The following is a 23,067-nucleotide window of genomic DNA, read 5'->3' as shown; positions in this document are numbered from 1 at the left end:
GGGAGGTTTTCCCCCCCCCCACTGTATGGGCTATATGCGAAATTGTGTTGGTTCCAGTGCCCTCTTTCTCCCTCCTGTAGTGATTTGGGAGTTGGGAGGAGGGTTCCTGCCTTTCCCTACCTGACACTGTCTGGCTCTATGGGGGAGTGGATTGAGCACTATTTTTGCCCCCTCCCTGCTGCCTCACATGGGGTTTCTGTCCCTTGCCACTATGTCCCAACTCCACCCTGTTTCTATGGCCTGAATTGGGGAAGGGGCTTCTCCCCCCTTGCTGTTCCTGTTCACAGTCCAGACTGATTCCATGTGGGGAGTTCTGTGGAGCAGGGAACCAGTGCCTGCTCCCCCCTGCTGCCGTGTCCCAAACCATCCACCACACTGACTGCTTTTTCAACAGTTTTACGTCTCTGCTCCTCCCACAAGGCAGAAAGCATTGCCCTCTTCTCCCAGCTAGCCGGTGTCCCATCCCGTCGTTCCCCCCCCCCCCAGCTTAAAGTGCAGGGTGGTGATTGGGATAGTTTGCTCTTGCTTAATGACTCTTTAAAAAACTTCCAGCTCTCCTGACCTCTTTCCCCCCCTCCCCCAGGCTTGCTTCCCATGGGATCTTACCTTCCAATTCTCTGAGTTTGCTGGAGTCTGCCTTTTAGAAGTATGTGGGGCAGTTAAAGTGCGACACATTACTGCACTTTACAAATCACACCCCTCCAGCATGTCTTGCCAGTGACATGTAGACAAGCCCATAGTCATCTGTGCTGTGAGGAGAGAATCTAGAATTAAACTATTTACTAAGTTTATCAAGTTCCTGTACTTCAGTTTTAAGACTTAGCTTTTTTTAAAATAAAGGTTGTGAATGTGTTGGATTGTCAGCCCTGGATACAGAAAGGTCCTGTTTATTCATAGAACAGATACATCACAGTTTGCAGTATTGCAAATTTCACCCAGTGCCAGTGTCACCTTAGAGGACCAGTGTTTATATTCATTCAATCCTTGGTGTTTCTGTTGAGACTGCCAATAAAAGTGGAAAATAAATTTCTAGCGGTAGTGGCTTTGTGATGTATATGCTTGTCCATTAGAACGCGATCAGCAGTTTAGTTTGGTTTCAGCTCTAAATTTATGCCATCTCCCGAGCCATCTTTCTTTAAAATAAATACTTCAAACAAAACGCAACTTTTAAAATAAAGAAATAAAATTAATTGGAATGTTAAAAAAAAAAACAAACATTGAGGATACTTGAGTAACTTAAGGAATAAGTTACTAGGCTTCAAGGAAGTATTTCTATTGTTGATGTATGTAATTATGCCTAAAGTCTTTAGTGGACTGTTTACTGTGCTGAATGGGGTATTTAGAGGAAATTAAAATTCTTTATAAGGAGTGTTTTGAATGCGTCAAAAATATTCTTGACAGATGTCGTGGTGTTAGAGGCTAGGGTGCTTTGCATATTGTGACTTCTTTTGATATTACCAGTACCCACAGAGAAATTAGTGCCTGAACCCCTGTAACAAAACTAGTCTTTCCAATGTAAACTTGTTTTATGATGATGATATCTGACCTAATATCCAGTGGATTTTTAAGATCTTGCAAGGAATTTCTGTAAGAGTGAGAAGTAGATTTGTTCAGAAGAGAAATGCAGTGTTGCTTTTAAGTGAAGTTTGGCTATCTAAAGTTGAAGTAATATGAGACTGCTACAAGTATTCATCCTTGAAATACAGCTTTCCCCATTCATATAATTTGTTTGCCTTTTGTTTTGAAAATCCACAAGCATTGCTGATGATTCCTGTAACTGAAAACCCCCAGGATTCTCAAGGCTGATCTACAGTAGAGAATTTTAGGGTTGTTAACACAAGTACTCACCTGGGATATTTGTAAAATGCTTCATATCTGCACACACAAATTCCTGTGATGTTTCACAAACATTCTCAGTATTGTTACAACTGCTGTAGCTCTGAGCAAGTCTTAGAGCAGATAATTCTTGCTCCAGTTCAGTTTGTTAGGGTAGGAGGGAAAAATAGATGATACACCTGTACTGGTTCAGTTACTGCTCCTGTTGCATTCTCCCAGTGCTCTTGCTCACCTTTCAGTAATGGTGCTGAATATGGTTTCTGCCACACCTCAACTCCTTTTCACCCCACCTGATGAAATTCAACTTTGTCTCTTTCTCAGTTGTGGATATATACAATGTTGCATCATAATTTTTATAAAGGGCTTTTGTCTCAATTTGTGAACTCTGTTTCTCCCACTCAACACAGAGGGGTAGAGACAGCGAAAGGGAAGAGTAAGTCTTGTACGTACTTTACTAACATACCTCTTGCCAGTAGCTTTTTTGGTGTTATGAGTAACAGACTGTCTACACTACAGACCTTACAGCAGCACAGCTGTACCGCTGCAGCTGCGCTGCTGTAAGGTCTCCTGTGTAGCCGTTCTATGCCGTGGGAGAGAGCTCTTCCAACCAGCATAATTAAACCACTCTCAACGAGCGGCAGTAGCTATGTCAGCTGGAGACACTCTCCGCTGACATAGTGCTGTCCATACTGGTGCTTTTATCCGTGAAACTTATGGTCGGGGTTTTTGGTTTTCTGTTTGTGTTTTTTTTTCTCCCCCCCTCCCCTCCCCGACTGACACAAAAATTTTGCCAACAAAAGTGCTAGATTAGACACAGTCTTAGACAGATTTTAAAGTCTTAGGCAGTAAGTTGCATCTCATTAAATACATAGCATGTTCTACCAAACTGTTGTTCTTAATATTAGCCTTTTTTCAAACACTTATAAAGTTTTTTAACAATAAATGTTCTACAAGACGTTTTTTTAAACACTATTTTTTTATAATAAACTTTTACTTAACCTTTGTTTTACTTCTTTAAACCAGTGGGTCTTCACCTTCTAAAAAAAATAGAAAAACCACAATTAAGAAATGAGGGAACAGGGCCTGAAACTGAATGAAAAGTTACTTTTGTGGGGGGAGGGATTGCTCAGTGGTTTGAGCTTTGGCCTGCTAAACCCAGGGTTGTGAGTTCAATCCTTGAGGGGGCCATTTAGGGATCTGGGGCAAAAATTGGGGATTGGTCCTGCTTTGAGCAGGGGGTTGGACTAGATGACCTCCTGCGGTCCCGGCCAACCCTGATATTCTATGATTCTGTGATAACATAAGCACAGCCATGATTGGAAAGATGTGTTTACCCACTAAATTAGTTTATCTTAACCAAGGATGACGAGTGTGGACATGTTAAACCATTTCAGAAGTAAACAGTTCAATAACCACTTAGTTGAACCATCTAACCTTGAAACAGTGCAATCTTCTATCAGGATTTGAAAAGGTTTCATAATTGGTTGATTTATTTATTTATTTTAAAGGTTGGAAGGGACCATTATGATGATCTAGTCTGTGCATAATATAGGCCATAGGATTTCCATTAATTACTTCCTGCTTAAAGTCCAATATCTGAGGTTAAACTAGACCATATCTTCTAGAACAATATCCAATCTTGCTTTAAAGATTTCCAGTTATGGAAAATCCATCGTAACCCTTAGTAATCACTCTCATTGGTAAAAATTTGCACCTTATTTTCATCTGACTTCAATTTCCAATCACTGGATATTGTTACACCTGCTAAATTGAAGAGTCTTCTATTATCTAATTTCCGTCCCCCATGTAGATACTTGTAGATGGTTATCAAGTCACCCCTTACCCTTCGCATTTGAAAAGATTTAGCTCCTTGAGTCTTGTACATTAATGCAAGTTTTACAAAGACTTAATAATTTTTATGGCTTTTTTCTGAACCCTGTCCAACTTATCAACATTTTTCTCGAACTGTGGACACGAACTGGACTCAGTATTCCAGTAGCGGTCGCGTCAATGCCAAATGGTAATTTAACCTCCGCGCTCGGATTTAATATTCCCCTGTTTACGCTGTGACAAAGTTCCTGCTCTACCTTGGTGGGTCTTGCGCTTATTGGCGGATTTGCTCGCCTTGGTGCTTCACGGCAGCTCTCAGCTTGGCTGTTTTTCTGAATTCACAGTCCACGTTGACGACTCCTGTGTCTGACCAGGAGGTGGGGAGGATTTGGGGGGAACCCAGGCCCGCCCTCTACTCCGGGTTCCAGCCCAGGGCCCTGTGGAATGCAGCTGTCTAGAGTGCCTCCTGGAACAGCTGTGCAACAGCTACAATCCCTGGGCTACTTCCCCATGGCCTCCTCCCAACACCTTCTTTATCCTCACCATAGGACCTTCCTCTTGGTATCTGATAATGCTTGTACACCTCAGTCCTCCAACAGTCCGCATTCTCACTCTCAGCTCCTAGCGCCTCTTCCTCCCAGCTCCTCACACGCACACCACAAACTGAAGTGAGCTCCTTTTTAAAACCCAGGTGCCCTGATTAGTCTGCCTTAATTGATTCTAGCAGCTTCTTGATTGGCTGCAGGTGTTCTAATCAGCCTGTCTTAATTGTCTCCAGAAGGTTCCTGATTGTTCTGTTACCTTACCCAGGGAAAAGGGACCTACTTAGCCTGGGGCTAATATATCTGCCTTTTATTACTCTCCTATAGCCATCTGGCCCGACCCTGTCACAACACATACAAGGACTGCATTAGTCCTTTTTAGTTGAGCTCATGGTCAGCTAATTAGTCACAGTGACCTCAAGTCTTAATCAGTCACTGCTTCCCAGGATAGAGTCCCCCATCTTGTAAATATGACCTACATGCTTTGTTTCTAGGTCTAAAGCGCACAATTTGCTTGTGCCTAGATTACCAGATGATCCAGATTGCTCTGTATCAGTGACCTGACCTCTTCATTATTTACCGTTTCTCCAATCTTTGTGTTATCTGCAAAGTTTATCAGTAACTATTCTGTTTTCTTCCAGGTCATTGATGAAAATGCCCAAGTAGAAGCAGAGAGAAGCTGACATGATTCTTCTCAGTTTCACTGTTGTAGGCATAAACAGCAGCAATCAAATTGAGCAAGTGTCATCAATTTCATTTTGCTGCTGCTTGGGAAATCCAGAGGTGAAAGTAAGCCGGTACGCCCCAGTACAGCGTACTGGCAGGAACCGGTGCTCCGTACCGGGGTGGATCGGCTTCCCCAGGCAAAATTTAAAGGGCCTGCGGCTCCCAGCAGCGGCTGGAGCCCCCGGCCCTTTAAATTGCTGCCAGAACCCCGCTGCCGGAGCCAAGGGGTAGTGGTGGTGGGGTTGGGGCGGCGATTTAAAGGGCCCGGGGCGGTAGCAGCGGCCGAGCCCTGGGCCCTTTAAATCGTTCCTGGAGCCCCGCCAGTGCTTCCCCAGGGCTCCGACAGGCTCTGGGGACGATTTAAAGGGCCCAGGGCTCCGGCTGCTGCTACCACCCAGGGCCCTTTAAACTGCTGCCAGAGCCCCCTGCTGCTGCTGTTATCCTGGGGAGGGGGAAGGAGGCACTTGCTGCTACAGGATGGGCCGGGGCTGCTCTGAGCCCCCCCCCCCCTTTCCGCCCAAGGCCCCCCCCCCTTCTGGGGGCCAGAGCCAGCCCCTTTCTCATCATAGAATATCAGAGTTGGAAGGGACCTCAGGAGATCATCTAGTCCAACCACCTGCTCAAAGCAGGACCAAACCCCAATTTCCCCTCCAGATCCCTAAATGGCCCCCTCAATGATTGAACTCACAACCCTGGGTTTAGCAGGCCAATGCTCAAACCACTGAGCTATCTCCCCCGCCACAACCCAGCCCCATACCAGTAAGTCCCTAGACTTATTTTCACCCCCGGGGAAATCTGAGTAGCAGGGTAATATTTATACATGAAGGTTTTAAAACCTTTGTAAGAGTCTGACACCCTCATTGCAAAAGCATTTGCAAGAAGCCGAAACCTTGATGAGACCACACCCTGCTCACTAGGACGGGCTGTTACTGACCTGTATCAGAATTCCAAGCCTGAGAGAGAGAGAAGTGCAAATATGTGGTACTCCAAGCAGTTGTGTAAAATGTCGCATTACTTAAATATACTATATTTACACCGCAGTGTACTTTTTTTTTTTTTTTTTTTTTGGTGATACAGTAGTATCAAAGTCACTAGAGCTGTCTGTCAGTGGAGTCAGGAAGTCATTGCTTCACTGAGACTTTCAAATATGATCTGTAATCTTCACAACTGCAATTTATTTCCTTCCCCCAACCCCCACGATAGCTTAAATTCTGCAGAAATTAATTACATGCCCTTTCAATTTCCAAAGGAAAGCTTCCCATTCTCTGGTGCCAAGTAGACAAGTGAATTTTTCAAGCCAGGGTTTAGTCCTTGATGCTGTACAAAGTATTTGGCACTGAGAGATATTACTACTTTCAGCGACCCAAAGGATTTAGCAATGTATGCACATGCACACATGCTTTTTTCCTCACTGTGACAGGGTCTGATGAAGTTTATCAAGACATTCTGTGAACTAGTAGGTGTGGGTGTATTAATTCACAATAGTATAAACTGCTGAGATTTATTGGGTACAGCATTCAACTCATGGTTAAAAATCTTCGAATTGGTTACCTTGCTTTCTTAGGCAAGGCAGGGAACTCCAGAGCTCAATCCTGGAGGACGTGAAGACAAATTAATGTACAGTATTTGGCATTTCAGATATGGCAGGCTATATATATTTTCAAAGAGATGATAAAAATATCTATTGTCAAAGATAAAGTGTATTTCCTGTAAATTTGACTATTGTGGGCAGTAAGTGTGTGTGCTTGTTTTATTGTACTCATTGTAGCATTGCTGGCCCAAATAAGAAATAACTGTACACATATCATTGAGCAGGGAGAAAGAGATCATTCCTCCAGTGAAAGAGTTACATCAAAGTAGGAACTGGATAGACCAGACCTGATGAAACAAACTAGATCATCTGTCTGTATTTCAGTTTAGAATAGTGCTAAATTAACTAGGAGGATGATTAAATACTTGTAGATGAATGTTATAATTTTAACCAACTAAGGTAATTGCTAGATTAAAATTTTTAGGCCAAAATAAAAGCAATGAATTAAACTAAACAACAAATGATGTAGAAGATTAAATATAATCTGAAAAGCTGTCACTAACTTTTAAAAAAATTATTATTATTTGACCCTAGAACACTGGGTCAGCAGGTGAGCAAGAAATATGTGAAAATAGTTGTTGTTCATATCTCATCACACGACTTTGCCACACTTGTCATTCAAAGGTTATATATCCTTTAACCTGGGATCTGGCATGTATGCTAGTGAACCTTAATTTATCTAGGCCTTTTCTAAATTTTCAGACTACCCGCTTTACTTTATATTCAGTATAATTGCATCAGTGAGAATATAAATTTGCCTGGTATGACAGAGATACTTTATTCTTTTTTTCTTCTCTAAAATTTTCTGAGATCAGACATAGAGGAACATCCTGTTTGTTTTATTTATTTTTATATTATATTCTGTTGCTCCATTAATTTCTGTGTAAAATAAATAGGCTTCCAATTTACATCACTATATGTACTGTAGGGAACTCTTATTGAGAATTGTCAGTCTTTAACTTACTTTAAGAGAGTTTAAAGTTAGACACAGAATCTGTTATAAAGTTAGGCAGATAAAGTCATAAAGTTAGTCACATAGTCTGAGCCCCTCTGAAAAATCAACATGGATTTAGACATGTATTTAGGCAGCCAAGTTTTTTAAAAAAGTTATATAGTGACTTTCTTCTGTATGTTTTCTCCATTACTTTTTTCTAGATTTGAGAGGGATCTGTAGAATATGCTTATCTTTCAGAGAGGGCAAAGCTACTTGCTTCACCTGTGTTTAAAGTTTCCTGAAGGTTTTAATCCACTTACCTGCCCTTGACCTTTGTGTCTTTGCTGGGATAATCAGGGGCCAGGTCAGAAATAAACTGAGTATACAAATTTTGATATATATACACCCTCACACATGTGCAGGCAAGTTCAAAAACTTAGCTAATTGGTCTCAAAAGACTTGAGTATAGCTGTATGGAAAATACTACTTCCAGAGAACTCTAATTAAAATTTAATTCTTTCAATTCTTTATCTCAATTTTGAGTGTCCCTAATTAATGTGATATAATATGTTGCTACTGGGGAAAACTGTAATGTCAAACGTCTTTGTGATGGGATTTATAAGTATATCCAAAATAATTTTAAAATCAGAAAAATTATACAAGCAAAAGGTTCCTTCACTAGTTAACAGAATTAGTTGAGGAGCTAATGATTTTTGATGAAGCAAAAGCTGAGAAATAGCACTTTAGTCTTACAGCTTACATAAAGTAGCGTTTTTCCTTATATATTTTTATTGATTAATTAAAAAATGAAAAACACATAGGACTAAAGGATAAGATAAGATGGTACTACTGTTTTCTTCTTTATGTGTAATCTTGTTGCATGTCTCTACATAAGCTGTTCTGGCCACTCATCATAGTAACCAGCTGGGCCATTTCACCTGCTGGAGCCATTAAAGAGGACTCTCTCCCCCTAGATTAATCCCCTCCGACATTAGTTTTTTGCACTGACAACTGAGCAGGCATTCAGAATTTGCAGGTGGCCAGTGTGACACACATAATTGCCTACAATTTTAGGCAATGAATAAAAATGGTCTACATTACTTGTCAAAGGTTGTATATGCAATGCCAAGTGAGATCTATGGGAAGCCTTTTAGAGTTTAAAGAACAGTTAATAGCAAGGCACTGTGCTTTTTTAATCATAATGCATTTGTAATATAGCACTTTGATCTTCTCCTTGTAGGAAATGGTGTTACATTAGCCACTTTTAAACATTTATGAGTGAAATTCAGTTATAGGAGAGTAAAAGTGATTATTTTTAGTCAGAACACGTTAGATTTCATTAAAAGTTTTCTGCTTGTCCCTTCCTTGTTAAAATCTGTGGGGAGTCCTATTCCTGGAGGGTTTCAAATCGGGATCTAAGCATTTAGAAGAGTCTTTTCCTTGTTTTTCCCTAAGGCAACTGCAAATCTGGGAAAAGAGGGTATACTAAATAGTGGGGCTATTTATAGCTGTTTTATAAATCTGTTTAACCTACATATCAGTAAGAGTAAATATTCTGTGCACTGAAGAAAAATTTTGGCAACAGAATTGTATATGTTAAATATCTAATTGTATATCACACCAGTTATAACTTTCAATAAATGCATTATTTAAAGCATGACCATAAATTATCTACAACAAAAAATAGATGACTCTAAAATGCACTACTCCTAGAAGAGCCAAGTTTGACCTTTCAGACCCAAGAGCCTTTTATTAACACCTGCCTGTAAGGAGAACCTTGCCACACGCAGCTTTCAGATTCAGAACCACAAAACTGATGAGGAAAGGCTTGAAGGGTTCAGTTTGTGTCACTTGCTGTTTGCCGTTTCCATTTCACAGATGATTAATCTTTCTGTGAAGAAAGGCCAGAGAAACAAAGCACATTGGGCTCTTCCTGTAGTTACTCCTTCTGAATGCACACTGGCTTGCTAACTAAAAGGCCTTTAGATTTCCTGCAGAGAGAGATGTTCTGAAAGTGAATGCAGCTGGTTGGAGGTCACCAGTGCAAGGCTCTTGCCATTGTGTAATGGAGGCTTTGGCAGGTTTCATTTTTTAGGGGAGGGAGAAGGTGTTGGCAAAAAAATTAATGCAGAATAAATAAGGTTTTGGATATTTGAATTAATTTCTTGAAGGGGGGATCATCAATAATAGGCTCAATTTCTTTTACTAACAATTTAAAAAAATATATTCACTCTGTTTTTTCCTCCTCCACCCATTCCCCTTTCTAAATAGCATGTTTATATTGTATGTGGTTTCACCCACTGGATGCAGAAATGTTACATCTTACTGAGTTTGAAAAGCAATCTAAAATGCCCTTGGATTTTTACATAGGGTTTATGATTTCTACTACTTTGGGGAGGGTTGTTACTAAAAATTCTGTGTACTGAACTTTCTAATTATAGATGTTGTGTTGTATTAACATTCAGCATTGCTTTTTAGTGACTTTTTTAAAATGGTAATATATTTTTAGCTTCTGAAATGAAATTTGAATTCATTTTTTGGTCTTTTTTAAGGGATGTTAACTAATTTTTAATTTGAGTATGTATTGTGTATTTTGATATGAATGTTTTGCATATGGAAAATAATTGTCTGGTATCCCGCTGAGTTTGTTCTTCATCTACTTTAATTACTTTGTTTCCTCTTAATCCTGCATAGGACATAATGTGTAAAATCAAAACCTGGGTAATAGATGAAAAGAAACCTGTGCGCTTCTATCATGATTGGAATGACAAAGAGGTAGGCTATTATCCCATGCATAGACTCTTAATATTTCTACCTATTATTGTTTTCACTTGGTAAAAATATTTAAATACAAAAGAATCCATGAGAGTTATAGGGTATTGAATTGAATGTTAAATTTATCAGTAGATTTTGTTTATCATAGTATACTATATATATATATATTACTTGAAGCAGTTATTTTCCCTTTCAGAAATACAAATAATAAAAAAGAAACTGAGTTTGAAAATGTTGATTACAGTAACTGCATTCTGTTTTTAAGATTCTGCCTTTATATCCTCATTTTTAGATTGATGTGTTGAACAAATACTTGTTTTTGACTTCAAAACCAATGATTTACTTGATTAACCTCTCGGAAAAGGATTACCTTCGATGTAAAAACAAATGGTGAGTTTGCTTAGTTTTAATATATGAAATTCACACTTTCATAGTTCTCAATGGCACATACTTCACTATTTTTTAAAAGGACATAAGGATTATTCTTATTATTTTACTTAATATAAATCAATATCTTTCATACTTCTTATATCTCCCTAAAAGTTCTGCCTGAGTGCAGTGGTGATAAAAATGCCCCAATGAATTTACCAAGCAGAAGCAAATCCTTTCCCCTCCTTCAGTTTTAACATAAACTTAATAACTGTGAAGAAAACAAATCCATTTCAGAAATGGACTCAATCTGGTTAGAAACCATTACTTTCCAATAACACTGGCTTTTAAACATTATTAAACACTGATTATTCATATAATTGCTTTTCATTTGTTATGTGCTGAAAGAGTAAAACTTTAATTTGTAATGCGACAGAATTTTTTTGTACTGTGGCATTCATTTATTATTGAACATTTCAACAATACACTTCCATTTACGTTTGAGTGCCAACAGTGCTTGGCATTGTTAACAGTTGTGCATAACACACAAAGGAAGACGTTTTACAATTTCCTTGTGGTATTTAGGCCTACTCTCTCATACTTCATATAAGCAGTATTTTTACCTTCATACATGGTTTTTACTCAAACAAATATTCTTGTTAATGTCAAGATGACTTGGGTGAATAATGGTTACAGAATAAGGCTCTCTATCAGACATGCAATGAACTGGATGAAGATCCAGTTCCAACATGGTGAAAATACTTTGGGTTTCCATTGTTGAAAAGCATAGTGCGTTAGCTTGTCATAAAGAATAGCATTTGAGACAGACAATTGGATTGGAGAGGAGAGACAGATTCAATATTACGCTACAAAGAAGAATTAATGACAACATATTTGTTCTAAAATTTACAACAAATTATATAGTTTAAAGATTTGTAAACACTTTAATTGTGAGATCTTTAAGGTTTTGGGATATAAATGTATGTTTGTGAATAGAGAGCTGCATTAAGTCATCCAAACAAATGAAAAGTATCTAAAGCAAAATATCTGAATTCTCCTAAAATGCACCTTCCATTTCTCCCTGTACTTCATTAAGTACTTAGATGCACATGGTTTCAATTTTCCATTAAAAATTCTCATTTCCATTAAAAATTCTCATTTCCATATGATATCAAAGAGCGAAAAGGCTTTAAACTGAAAAATAAACGTTCATAGACTGGAAGCCAAAACAATAATTAATGTCATATGGTTAACTCCAATAAATCATTAGAATAAATTTTCTGAAATTACTGCAACTAAAACTGTCTTGTTGATACTACTATAAGACATTTGTATTTATGATAGGGAACTAAATTTAACCTTTCTGAAAGTTTATATTTTTGAAAATACAGACTTAAAATTGAAACTTGGCAGAAACTGTGATAACTAGTCCTAAATTCTTCCATATTCGGTGAGGAATAGAATTTTTAAAAGTTTATCCCCTGACAGTGCAGTAAATCTTAACCGTCCTAATTTAAGTGCAAATGTTTGAGGTTTTCTGAGGCTCACTAGGACAGTACAAAGTTTATTTGAAACTGGATGAGTCAGTTTCCTTTTCCAAAAGGGATTTTCACACCTGTATTTGGATGATTACAGGTAGAGTTCAATGGCTCCAATTGTACAGTAAATACCATTTCCCAGACCCTAATGGTAAACAGACTACTTGTGAGATGCCAGTCTGTGATTTAGCTGTTGCCAGACATCCCCTGTTTTTTTGTGAGACCAGTTGGGGTAGAGATATGGTTATAGCCAATTGAAAGCAAACCTTTGTATAAATTATAATTTTTAATTTGTAAAAAATCTAGACGTTTGAATTGGGAAGTCATATAATGCAATGATTTAACCGTTTTTATGCACAACTAATGATTTAGGTTTAAAAAAAAAATTCCAGCTCTCATGAATGTTAGTGTAATTGTAGCTGAAAGATCAAAGCCTGTGTAGCTGAGTGATGTTCCAGAAGAGAATTTACCACATAGCCATTTTCGGTACAGTTTCTGCCGCCTGCTGTTCCTATTTTCCCTCAAGCTAGCCATTGACTACCCCCTGTGCATCCCTGCTCGTAAAAAATGATTGAGGAAGTATTTGTCATGTATTTATGAGTGGGAAACATTGTGTGATAGGGAATGGCATCTACTGGAGCCAGAAAGATTGCCATTTTCCTTCATTGAAGCATTTTTAAAACTTTAAATCCACAGTTTGTGCAACATAGCTTTTATATTAAAGTACAGAATAATTTTTTACTGTGAAGGATGCTAACGGTAGGCTTTTGTCATTGCAGTGCAGACAGATGCAAATGATTAGTATATATTTACTGTGAGATGCTTTTTAATTTGTGATTTTTGTGTGTGTATATGTTCATGTTCTTAATCTGAGCTACATTTGGATTAGTTGCTCAACTAGCGCAAAAAAAAAAGTTTTTGGAATATAATTTGTAATATTATTGTAACAGAGTTAAAGTTAATGCAGAAAATCCGTAATATTTTCATAGTTTTTTCAACAACTAGAAAAGTATTTAAAGCATCAGCAAAGAAATGGGAGAGGATTTTGATTGTGGCTGCAAGAGGAAAACTAAAATTACCTTTGTTTTAGGGTCACTCTTTCAGAATTAAAGATCATTTTAATTGCTAATGTAAAACATTTAAATGTAAGTGGTAATGTTATTTTTCAATCTTAGAGAAGAAGAAAACTGTGAAAGATAAGACTATTGTCTTTGTGAGTACGTGTATTGACCTTTTGAAAAATGTAAAAACTGGAATGGCTCCAAGCAGCTACTCGCTGATTTTAACAGTGTTGAATTAGTCATTCAGATGATTTATGATTAAGACCTAGCCCTTGAAGAGAAGCTGCTATGACAGCTGTGTTAGTTGAACTTGTTTTATGATCAGATGACCGTAAGGATGAAGTTGTGTAGAGGAATCCACAGAAACCATTTTTATTACATATTGCTATTCTTTAACTGAATAAAGTAATCCAAAACCCCTTTTAATTCCTAATAATTTTATGGGGACCTATAAACTTAACACTTTCTAAACATCTTGTTTTACTCAGATCAAAGAACACTAAATACAGCATATTAATTTTCAGTTAAAACTGCCTAGAAGCAAACACTGAACATTAGAATTGTCAAACCATCACTTAATTAAGGGTGTAAATTTCAGTATTGGCATATTTGGTGATTCAAGAGGGTCAGAACATAGTATCCATTTACGAGATATATTGAACATAGTAATATGAGAATGTACGTTGCTCCAATAGATCTGTTGGTTTTGATATGTTAAAATGTTTTTTCCCCCCAACTTAACATTGATAAAGTTTATATATATATCAAAATTGTAGAAATCGAACTTTGGACCCGAACTTCATTTTCTACCAAGTAAAATTTTCTTGTACTAATCCTTTAATGATGTTTTAAAGCATTTAATAGTGTAAATTGAGAGTATTTTCTAATGTTGATTTTCCTACTTCATGTAACACTACTTATTTGGGATAAATAGTTTGTAAGAATTCCTAAAAATTGATTTGTCAGTGCTAATCTTTTGTGATATAACTCAGATTTGAAAAACTTCTAGTGTGTCCAAATATATATGCAGTATCATAATTTCAGAACTATATTTCAAAAATTCACTGCTAAGAATTTCAATGATCTATGAGCACGAGCTGTTGAACAGGCATTGAAAGTCAATGGGAATTAGGTGCCTAACTCCCTTAGGCCCCTTTGAAATTCCCAGGCCATAAAAATAGAAAGACTTGTCATAAGCGCTCTGTTACACTATACTAAATTTTCCTGCGTTATTGTAATATTTCATACCATGCAAGTCAGCTTTCAAGCCCCTCACACACCATTCCTACCACCATCAAAACTTTTTGTTGGATAATTGCAAGGAGTCTTGTCATTGTCTTATTTGATTAATCCTAGCTTGTGAGAAGTTAATTAGTAAAATAACCACACACACACTGCAACTAGTAATTTGCTATTTCACTAATTAACTATATATAATATAGTCTATACATAATTTTTATTATTGGGGTGTGTGTGTGTGTGTGTTTGTGTACACCCCCAATAATAAAAATTATGTATAGACTATATTATGTAAATTATATTCATATTAATAGATTTTTCAGGGCAGAAAGGGACCATTATGATGATCTAGTCTCACCTTCTGCATATCAGGCCATATAATTTCAATAGTTTCGTCTATTTCATTTTTCCATGTTGTCTCAAATGTTATGACTCAAAAATAGAAACAAATAATTACACAGTACCAGGGGAGAAATGTGAGGCAGAGAGTGGGTGATTCAGTGAATAGGGAATAGTCTTTAACCTAGAGATCAATGGTTCAAATTCAGCATAGGTCAGTAGGAAAAGAAAGTTGTTACTGTCTGATCATTGTTTAGGATTGGTGAATCTCAGTCTAGTCCCCATTTAAACCCTGTTCCAAAGTTAGAATTATTCATTTTTAATGGGCGTGTCTATACTGCTTATCGCTACAGTATATGAGTGCTTCAAATATGTCTGTTAATTTATCTTCACAATGTCCCTATGAGGGGATTGGTAGACATACGAGGGGGGTAATATTACCCTCATTTTACAAATGGAGGACTGAGGCACAGAGAGATTGAGGTTGAAAGTATCTGCTAATTTTGAGTGCCCAATTTGAGACATCAAAGGCCTGATTTTGCAAAGTGCTTAGCTTTGCATATCACTTCATATGTTAAAAGCACAACTCCCATTGACTTCAGTTGCAGTTGTGAGTGTTCAGCACTTCTATAAATTAGACTGGAGAGGCTCAACTTGGGCACCCTGAAAATGAGGAGTCTGTAGTTAGGCCTTGTCTACACTACACAGTTGGGTCACTGTAAGGCAGTTTATGTTGATCTAATTATGTCAGTGTCTGCACTCTACAGCTTTGCTCCTGCTGATGTAAGTGCCCTACTACTCCGACGTAATAATTCCACCTTCATGAGAGGCATAGGGCTTTTGTCGGTGTAGTTAGGGCGACAGTGTCAAAGTAAAACTATTTTCCCCATGCTTATTCCCGCCCCCCCCCCCTTACTATCACCTTCTTGTCAACTGTTGGAAATGGGCCATCCTGATTATCATACAAAAGGTTTTTTTCTCCTGCTGATAATAGCTCATCTTAATTGATCGCTCTCCTTATAGTGTGTATGGCAACACCCATTTTTTCATGTTCTCTGTGTATATAATATCTTCCTACTGTATTTTCCACTGCATGCATCTGATGAAGTGGGTTTTAGCCCATGAAAGCTTATGCTCAAATATATTTGTTAGTCTCTAAGGTGCCACAGGTACTCCTCGTTCTTTTTAGTGTCTATGTAGACGCTGTATTACTTACATCAGTTGTTGGCTGTCTTGTCAGAAGCCGAGAAACTGACAAGAAAGCCAGGCAGCTAGAGCCCAGCTCTCCCCCCTCTCCATTCCAGCTTTCCTGGAGAGCTGGGTGGCTGGACCCTGCTCCCAGCTGGAAGCCAGGGCAAGAAGCCCAGGGGGCTGGACCCTACTCCCACCAGGGAACACTGGCTGTCTTGTCAGTTTCACAGCTGCAGCCATAAACAGGTGGGGAATGAGGAAGTGAGAAACCCCAGGTGGCTTCTCCCACTCCCAGCGGCAAACAGGGAGCTGCGGGGAGGGCACAGCCTGCTGGGAACGTGTGGGGCAGCAGGGCTCCCAGCAGGGAGCTGCCAGCGGAGCTGAGAGACTGGACTCTCAGCTCCCCACAGTGCCCTTCTTAGGTCAGGGGAAGCGCTGCTGGTGTGGACATGCACCACTGCAATAATTACTTTGGTGGCCATAAGTCAACCTAATATAGGTAGTCTTAAGTTTCTAGTGTAGACACACCCTTAGTGGCCACCTTTGAACTAGGAACTCTGTGGCAGAGGCAGGGATAAAATCCAGTTTTCCAGGGCAGCATTCACCTGTCTTAACTATGGGACTGTCCTTTCTTAAATCCCATGTCTCATTTGCTACATATCTTCCAGCTGCTCCTGGAAATGAGGCAGGTGTCCCACACACAAAGTCTCCTGTATTACACAGCCCTGATTCATCCCCAGAGCAAGTCGATCCTGCGTACTGAACAAGGCAGTGGCCCCATGGAAAAAATAGTATTTGACCTTGTAATTAAAGGCTATCAAATGTATACACACAAGAAGGCCAAATTAAGCTTGTGTCTGTGCATTGTGCAGAAACATCCGGAAGGATGCCTCTTAGCACCATATTTTCTGGCTCTGGAATGGAGAAGCACAGGCTGGGGACTTCCCTTCTTGACCTTCCCATGACAGCAGGAGACATTCATAACCATAAAGGCAGATCTCCCTCTATGTCCACCTCTAAGAGTAAGGATCCTTCCCTGCTCCATCAGAGTTGAGCATGTTGTTCTGGCCATGTCTCAAGGACTCAGTCCCCTAAGCCTCACGGTTGACCAGAAGGTGCATAATACTAAGACTCCCTTGGTGCCAGCCTCCATGTTGTCAGTGGCACTGACTTTGCCACAGTAAACACCATAACCCAAAGCATTGGGAACCATTGTTTCTGGTTAGGACAGTTGGTGGAAACCCCCATGTATTGTTGGTACTGCCTCAGTCCTGCAAGGAAACACTGATAACAAAGAACCTCCCCAAAGCTGCTTTGGTGGTACAGGTAAGACACAATTCCATAACCCCCAAGAGGTTTAGAGATGTACACTGTTCCAGAGGAGCTGAAAACTACGACTGATACCACCTCCACCTATTTTGGTGTCTGCCTGACACAATTTTCCCATAAGTGAAGGGTGACAGCAATGGCCAGCTAGGTGCTGGATATCCTCTATTCCAGCTATACTGTCACGTTAATCTCCTCATTCCTTTCAAAACCCCTTCCCTGTCCCTTTTCAGGAACTGCTTGCACAAGGAGATCCTCCTGAAAGAAAGAGAATATCTTCTTCTGGGTGCAGTAGAATAAGTACCACCACAATATTAGGGGAAATAATTTTACTCAAAATATTTCCTGATTCCCAAGAAAGAGGAGGATGGAAACTCATTCTTGACCTCTGCTGGATCAATGTATTTATTCACAAATGGAAATTCCACTTGGTTACACTGGACAGAAACTGTGTGTGCACAGCTCTCAACATGAAAGATGCATAATTCCATGTGGATGTCCAGTCTTTTCACAGAAGGTTTCTCAAGTTCGTGGCAAGTCCCAAACACCAATAATACTGTTCAGCACTCAAAGTATTTACGAAAGCCTTCACAGTGAAGGCAGCAGAGGCCTCTCATAATGGCTGTCTTCTCATACCTAGTAGACTGGCTCCTGACAGGCAGGTTGCAACATTCCCCAGGGTACAAGCTGGACTGTTGGGACAACTGTGTCCCCTCAGCTCTCCAATTGGGGTGCCTTTTACATTGCTTAGCTGTGAGAATAACCACTCCTGGTCTACTTGGACGCAGCCTCTAGCATGCAAAATGACTCCCAGCTGAATCATATGAGTGCTTCTAGCCAGCCACTCCTGAATTATATTCCAGAGTGACACCAGCAAATTTCCAGTCCCAGATTTGTCCCCAGAAATGTGAGTCTTGTATTGCCTAACTCTTTCCTTCTGTGCAGTACAAGTTCATAGAAGGTAGGCATTTCATTAATAGAAAATGATATGCATAAACCATGTTACCTCAAATAGAGGTACCAGATACTTCAATCCAAACACACACTGTGTGAGGGAAAACAATAACACAAGTTTATTAACTGCAGAAAGATAGATTTCAAGTGATTACAAAGAATGGGGCATAAAAGTCAGAATTGGTTACAAAGAAATGAAAAGTGAAACACAAACTAATACCTAACTTAATAAGCTAAATGAATTCAAAGCAAAGGTTTTTTTCACCAGTGTTTTTACTGGCTGAACTCTTTCAGTCAGGATCACTCTCCCAGTTCACTGATGCTTCCTTTGTCTCTCAAAGTTGTTGATGCCATTACTAGAGAGGAGGGTATTTGTGTCCTCTGTTCTTCCTTCTTATAGCATTTCTCTTCTTTGAAAATCCTCTCCAGCTGGGGTTCAGGCAACAGCAAGTCTGTCTGCCGAGATGTATATTTCTTGCTCACACGCTTCTTCCTGCCAAAGAATGGCCGCTCAACCTGGTAATAGTCCACTTGATTATGTTGATACCTCACAAGGCATATTTTGTACAGAATTCGTGATAGTCTTGTAAAAGTGGTGAACATAAGGTTACAGGCTGTCACACAGGTGCTGACTAGAAGTTCTGACATCAACATCATTGCTGCTCCATCTCCTAACATCCGTGGGAATATGTGTGCAAACAGAACCATCTAACCCGAATCCGATGTAAACTATAGAATTCATAGGCGTGACTCTAGACTCCGTCAGGGCAAGAGCTTACCTCACTGTGGACAGTTTCCAGTTCACGAGCAACCTAATCAATCAGGTAATACTGTCCTCAGAGATCAATACAGGTATACCTCATATTCTCGGGACACATGGTATTGTCCTTATGTGACATTTGCTAGGTTCCACCTCCATTTCCTGCAGGGTTGGCTTTGAACAGTGTATATGCTTTGCTAACACAGCATGAACATTATGGTGGCTGTCTCCCCTCCTTTCAAGGTTAAGGCCTCACTGATGTGGTGAAAAGACTCCGAGAATGTACATATGGGAGTTCCCTTCCTGCCTCCCACACCTGAGAAAACCCTAGTTAGAAATGCCTTGCTTCTCAGCTGGGAAGCCCACATGGATGAACCCACAGTGCAAGGCATCTGGATGCCTCAAGAGACTAGAATGCATATAAATCTCCTAAAGAGAGCAGCCTGGGAAGACATAAGGTGTTCTTCCCACTCATATGATCCCAACATATCCTCCTAATTTCAGAGAACATTATGACTGTTCTATATCAGGAACAGAGAGAAGTGAAATCTATCCCCCTTTTGTTGAAGTAGTCAACTTATGGAATTGATGCATCTAACATTGTTACCCTGTCAGCAGTATACCTTCCAGGTGTTCACAATTCACTGGGGGATGACCTCACAGGCATTTCACCACTGACCATGAGTGGGAACTACACAATACCATACTAACCCGAGCTTCGCTCAGTGGGGAACCCCTACATGGGACCTTTTTGCATCCCACAAGAACAGGAAATGCAACACATTCTGCTCCACTGGTGCTCAGGGACACAGATCCAAAGGCAATGTCCTCTTGCTTTTGTGAACAGGTCACTCAAGAAATGCCTTTCTTCCCATCCCACTGTTACCTCAAGCCCTCTGACAGATCTGATGGGGCAGAGCACTAGTCATTCTCATCACCCCCAGAGACCCAGGTAGTTCTGGTTTCTTGTTCTTCTAAAAATGTCAGCCTGTCCACCCATCACCATCCAAACCTTTCTGGAACTCTTGATCCAAGACAATGTCAACATCCTAATCCAGAATTTCTTCATTTTATGGTATGGTATTTGGATGGGCATCAGACCTAGAACCATCATGGTCGGAAGCAGTTGAAGAAATTTTTAATAGCGGAAAGGATTCCACTGGAAAGTATTATTTATCCAAGTAGAAATGATTGTCTGGGCCCAGCAACACCATCTCTCCCAAGACGTAGCTAACATTCACTCTGTTCTGGATTATTGCTCAATCTTAAGGCTGCGGGTCTCTGTTAGTTCCCTGTATGTTTACCTGGTGGTGATCAGTGCATGCCACCCACTCACTGATGATCACTGTGTCTTCACTCACCCAGTGATGGCCTGGTTTCTGAAGAGTTTGATTAGAACCTTCTCACCCAGTAACAAAACCAGCTCCACAATGGGATCTTAACTTACTACTCTTTGATGTTAACTAGACTACCATTCAAATTGATGGGTACATGCTCAGTGTCTCATTTGTCACTTATGTGGTCTTCCTGGTAGCCATCACTTCACCGAGAGGGTTGGCGAACTTGGAGCTTCTGTGGCCCATTCACCATATATAGTATTCCACAAGGACAGAGTCTTGCTAAGACTTTACTCTGAATTCACCGTAAAGGTGATTTGGGATTTTCACATAAACCAGACAGTACATTTACTGTCTTTCCCAAAGCTTCATGTCACCAGTGAAAGAGACTTCATTACCTCGACACTTCAGGCTTTTACTTGGAAAGAACAATATCTATTAAAGAGTCACCTAGATTGTGGCTATAGGAGAATGAATGCTTTATTTGACTCTAAATGGATTGCTGGCTGCGTTCTACTTTTAGTTTGCTCCTATTCATCCCACACAAGAAGTGAGGATTTATTCCACTAGAGCACAAGTGGCTTCAGTAGCATTTTGTTGAGGAGTGCTCCTACTTGACATTTGCAGAGCAGCTGTGTGAAGTTCTGTTCATACCTTCACAAAGTTTATGCCTTAGTTCAAGCCTCCACAGCTGATTTATCCTTTGGAGTGGCAGTCCTACATCCATACTGGCTGCATCCTTGCATTTGCCTGTCTCCTCTCTGAGTCCTGCTTGTCAGTCACCCAAAGTGGAATATACATAGCAACCAGCACTCGAAGAAAGGAAAGAACTTACCTTATTGTAACTAGAGTTCTTTGATGTGTTGTCCCTATATGTATTTCACTACCCAGCCTCCTTCCCCTCTGCTTGAGAGATCCTTCCTGGTGTTCACAGTCCAAACCCCCATTATATCCTTGGTGCAAACATGAGGCGTGCAAGGCACAGACCAATGAACAAATGACAGCTTACAAGGTGGCTGCAGGAGAAGACTAACAGACTGTCTAGGTCTCATAGTTGGTCCCAAAAAAAGGGACAGCCTCTTAAAATATGCTCCAGTACCAAGTCAAGGTCTGTTCATAAACATCAGTATTCACCAGTACTGTCTGAGACAGAGCCATTGTGTCTTCATCTTCCCTAGTGATGATGTTTACACCTCCAGCACCATTGGGTCCCTTAGCACTTGTTCTGTATGATGAGCACTTACCTCTGATATTGGTACTGTCAACTCCTCATGCATTCTTTGAGGCAAAAGACCTATTCTGCCTTTTATGCCTGATTATCTATAACTATTGTGACAGGGTCGGGCCAGATGGCTACAGGAGAGTAACAGAAGGCAGATATATTAGCCCCAGGTTAAGTAGGTCCCTTTTCCCTGGGTAAGGTAACAGGGAAGGTTAAGAACAATCAGGAACCTTCTGGAGATAATTAAGACAGACAGGCTGATTAGAACACCTGCAGCTAATCAAGAAGCTGCTAGAATCAATTAAGGCAGGCTAATCAGGGCACCTGGGTTTAAAAAGGAGCTCACTTCAGTTTGTGGTGTGTGTGTTAGGAGCTGGGAGCAAGAGGCGCTAGGAGCTGAGAGTGAGAACGCATATGGTTGGAGGACTGAGGAGTACAAGCATTATCAGACACCAGGAGGAAGGTCCTATGGTGAGGATAAAGAAGGTGTTGGGAGGAGGCCATGGGGAAGTAGCCCAGGGATTGTAGCTGTTGCACAGCTGTTCCAGGAGGCACTCTAAACAGCTGCATTCCACAGGGCCCTGGGCTGGAACCCAGAGTAGAGGGCCGGCCCAGGTTCCCCCCAAACCTCCCAACTCCTGGTCAGACACAAGAGGAGTTGACCTGGACTGTGGGTTCATGAAAATGGCCATCTGAGGGCCATTGTGAAGCTCCAAGGCGAGCAAATCCACCAAGGTAGAGGAGGAACTTTGCCACACTATACTATTTGGGACTGATAGCAGTGGCTTCATCTGCAGTAGCACCATGTACTTCCATGGCTCCATTGGCACAAATTCCTTATCATTATTGTGGCACAGTCTGAATATCAGTTGGCATTTTGTTCTCCACAGCTACTTCCCACAAGCTTTAAGATATGTATCTCTGGGGTTGAGGCCTCTAGTAACACCCACTGCAGCATCTCCTCCATTCCCTGAAGAGTGTTGCATCTCCTCCTCCTCTTTAGATTGGGAGCATGACAGGCTTATTTTTCTACAAGATTTTCCAGGTTTCTTTATAGATAACTGTGACAGGGTCGGGCCAGATGGCTACAGGACAGTGATAGAAGGCAGATATATTAGCCCCAGGTTAAGTAGGTCCCTTTTTCCTGGGTAAGGTAACAGGGAAGGTTCCAGAACAATCAGGAACTTTCTGGAAACAATTAAGGCAGACAGGCTGATTAGAACATCTGCAGCCAATCAAGAAGCTGCTAGAATCAATTAAGGCCAGCTAATCAGAACACCTGGGTTTAAAAAGGAGCTCACTTCAGTTTGTGATGCATGCCAGGAGCTGGGAGCAAGAGTGCAAGAAGCTGAGAGTGAGAAGGCATGCTACTGGAAGACTGAGAAGTACAAGCATTATCAAACATCAGGAGAAAGGTCCTGTGGTGAGAATAAAGAAGGTGTTGGGAGGAGGCCATGGGGAAGTAGCCCAGAGAGTTGTAGCTGTCACACAACTATT

General features: G+C 40.3%; 1 protein-coding gene across 5 annotated transcripts in view; it reads left to right on the top strand.

The window, feature by feature from the left end:
• OLA1 (Obg like ATPase 1) overlaps nucleotides 1-23,067 on the top strand; it is a 201,560-nt gene that overhangs the window by 116,252 nt on the left and 62,241 nt on the right. For all 5 annotated transcript variants that reach the window (XM_073305886.1, XM_073305885.1, XM_073305884.1 and 2 more), the window contains 2 exons: nucleotides 10,154-10,234; nucleotides 10,527-10,624. In XM_073305886.1, coding sequence (XP_073161987.1) covers nucleotides 10,154-10,234; nucleotides 10,527-10,624 — 179 coding nt within the window. The remainder of the gene's footprint in view (nucleotides 1-10,153; nucleotides 10,235-10,526; nucleotides 10,625-23,067) is intronic.

Source organism: Lepidochelys kempii, chromosome 11, assembly GCF_965140265.1.
Source record: "Lepidochelys kempii isolate rLepKem1 chromosome 11, rLepKem1.hap2, whole genome shotgun sequence".
NCBI classification, from domain to species: Eukaryota; Metazoa; Chordata; order Testudines; family Cheloniidae; genus Lepidochelys; species Lepidochelys kempii.
Note: the sequence above shows the minus strand (reverse complement) of the source record. Positions and strands in the feature narration are given on the sequence as shown.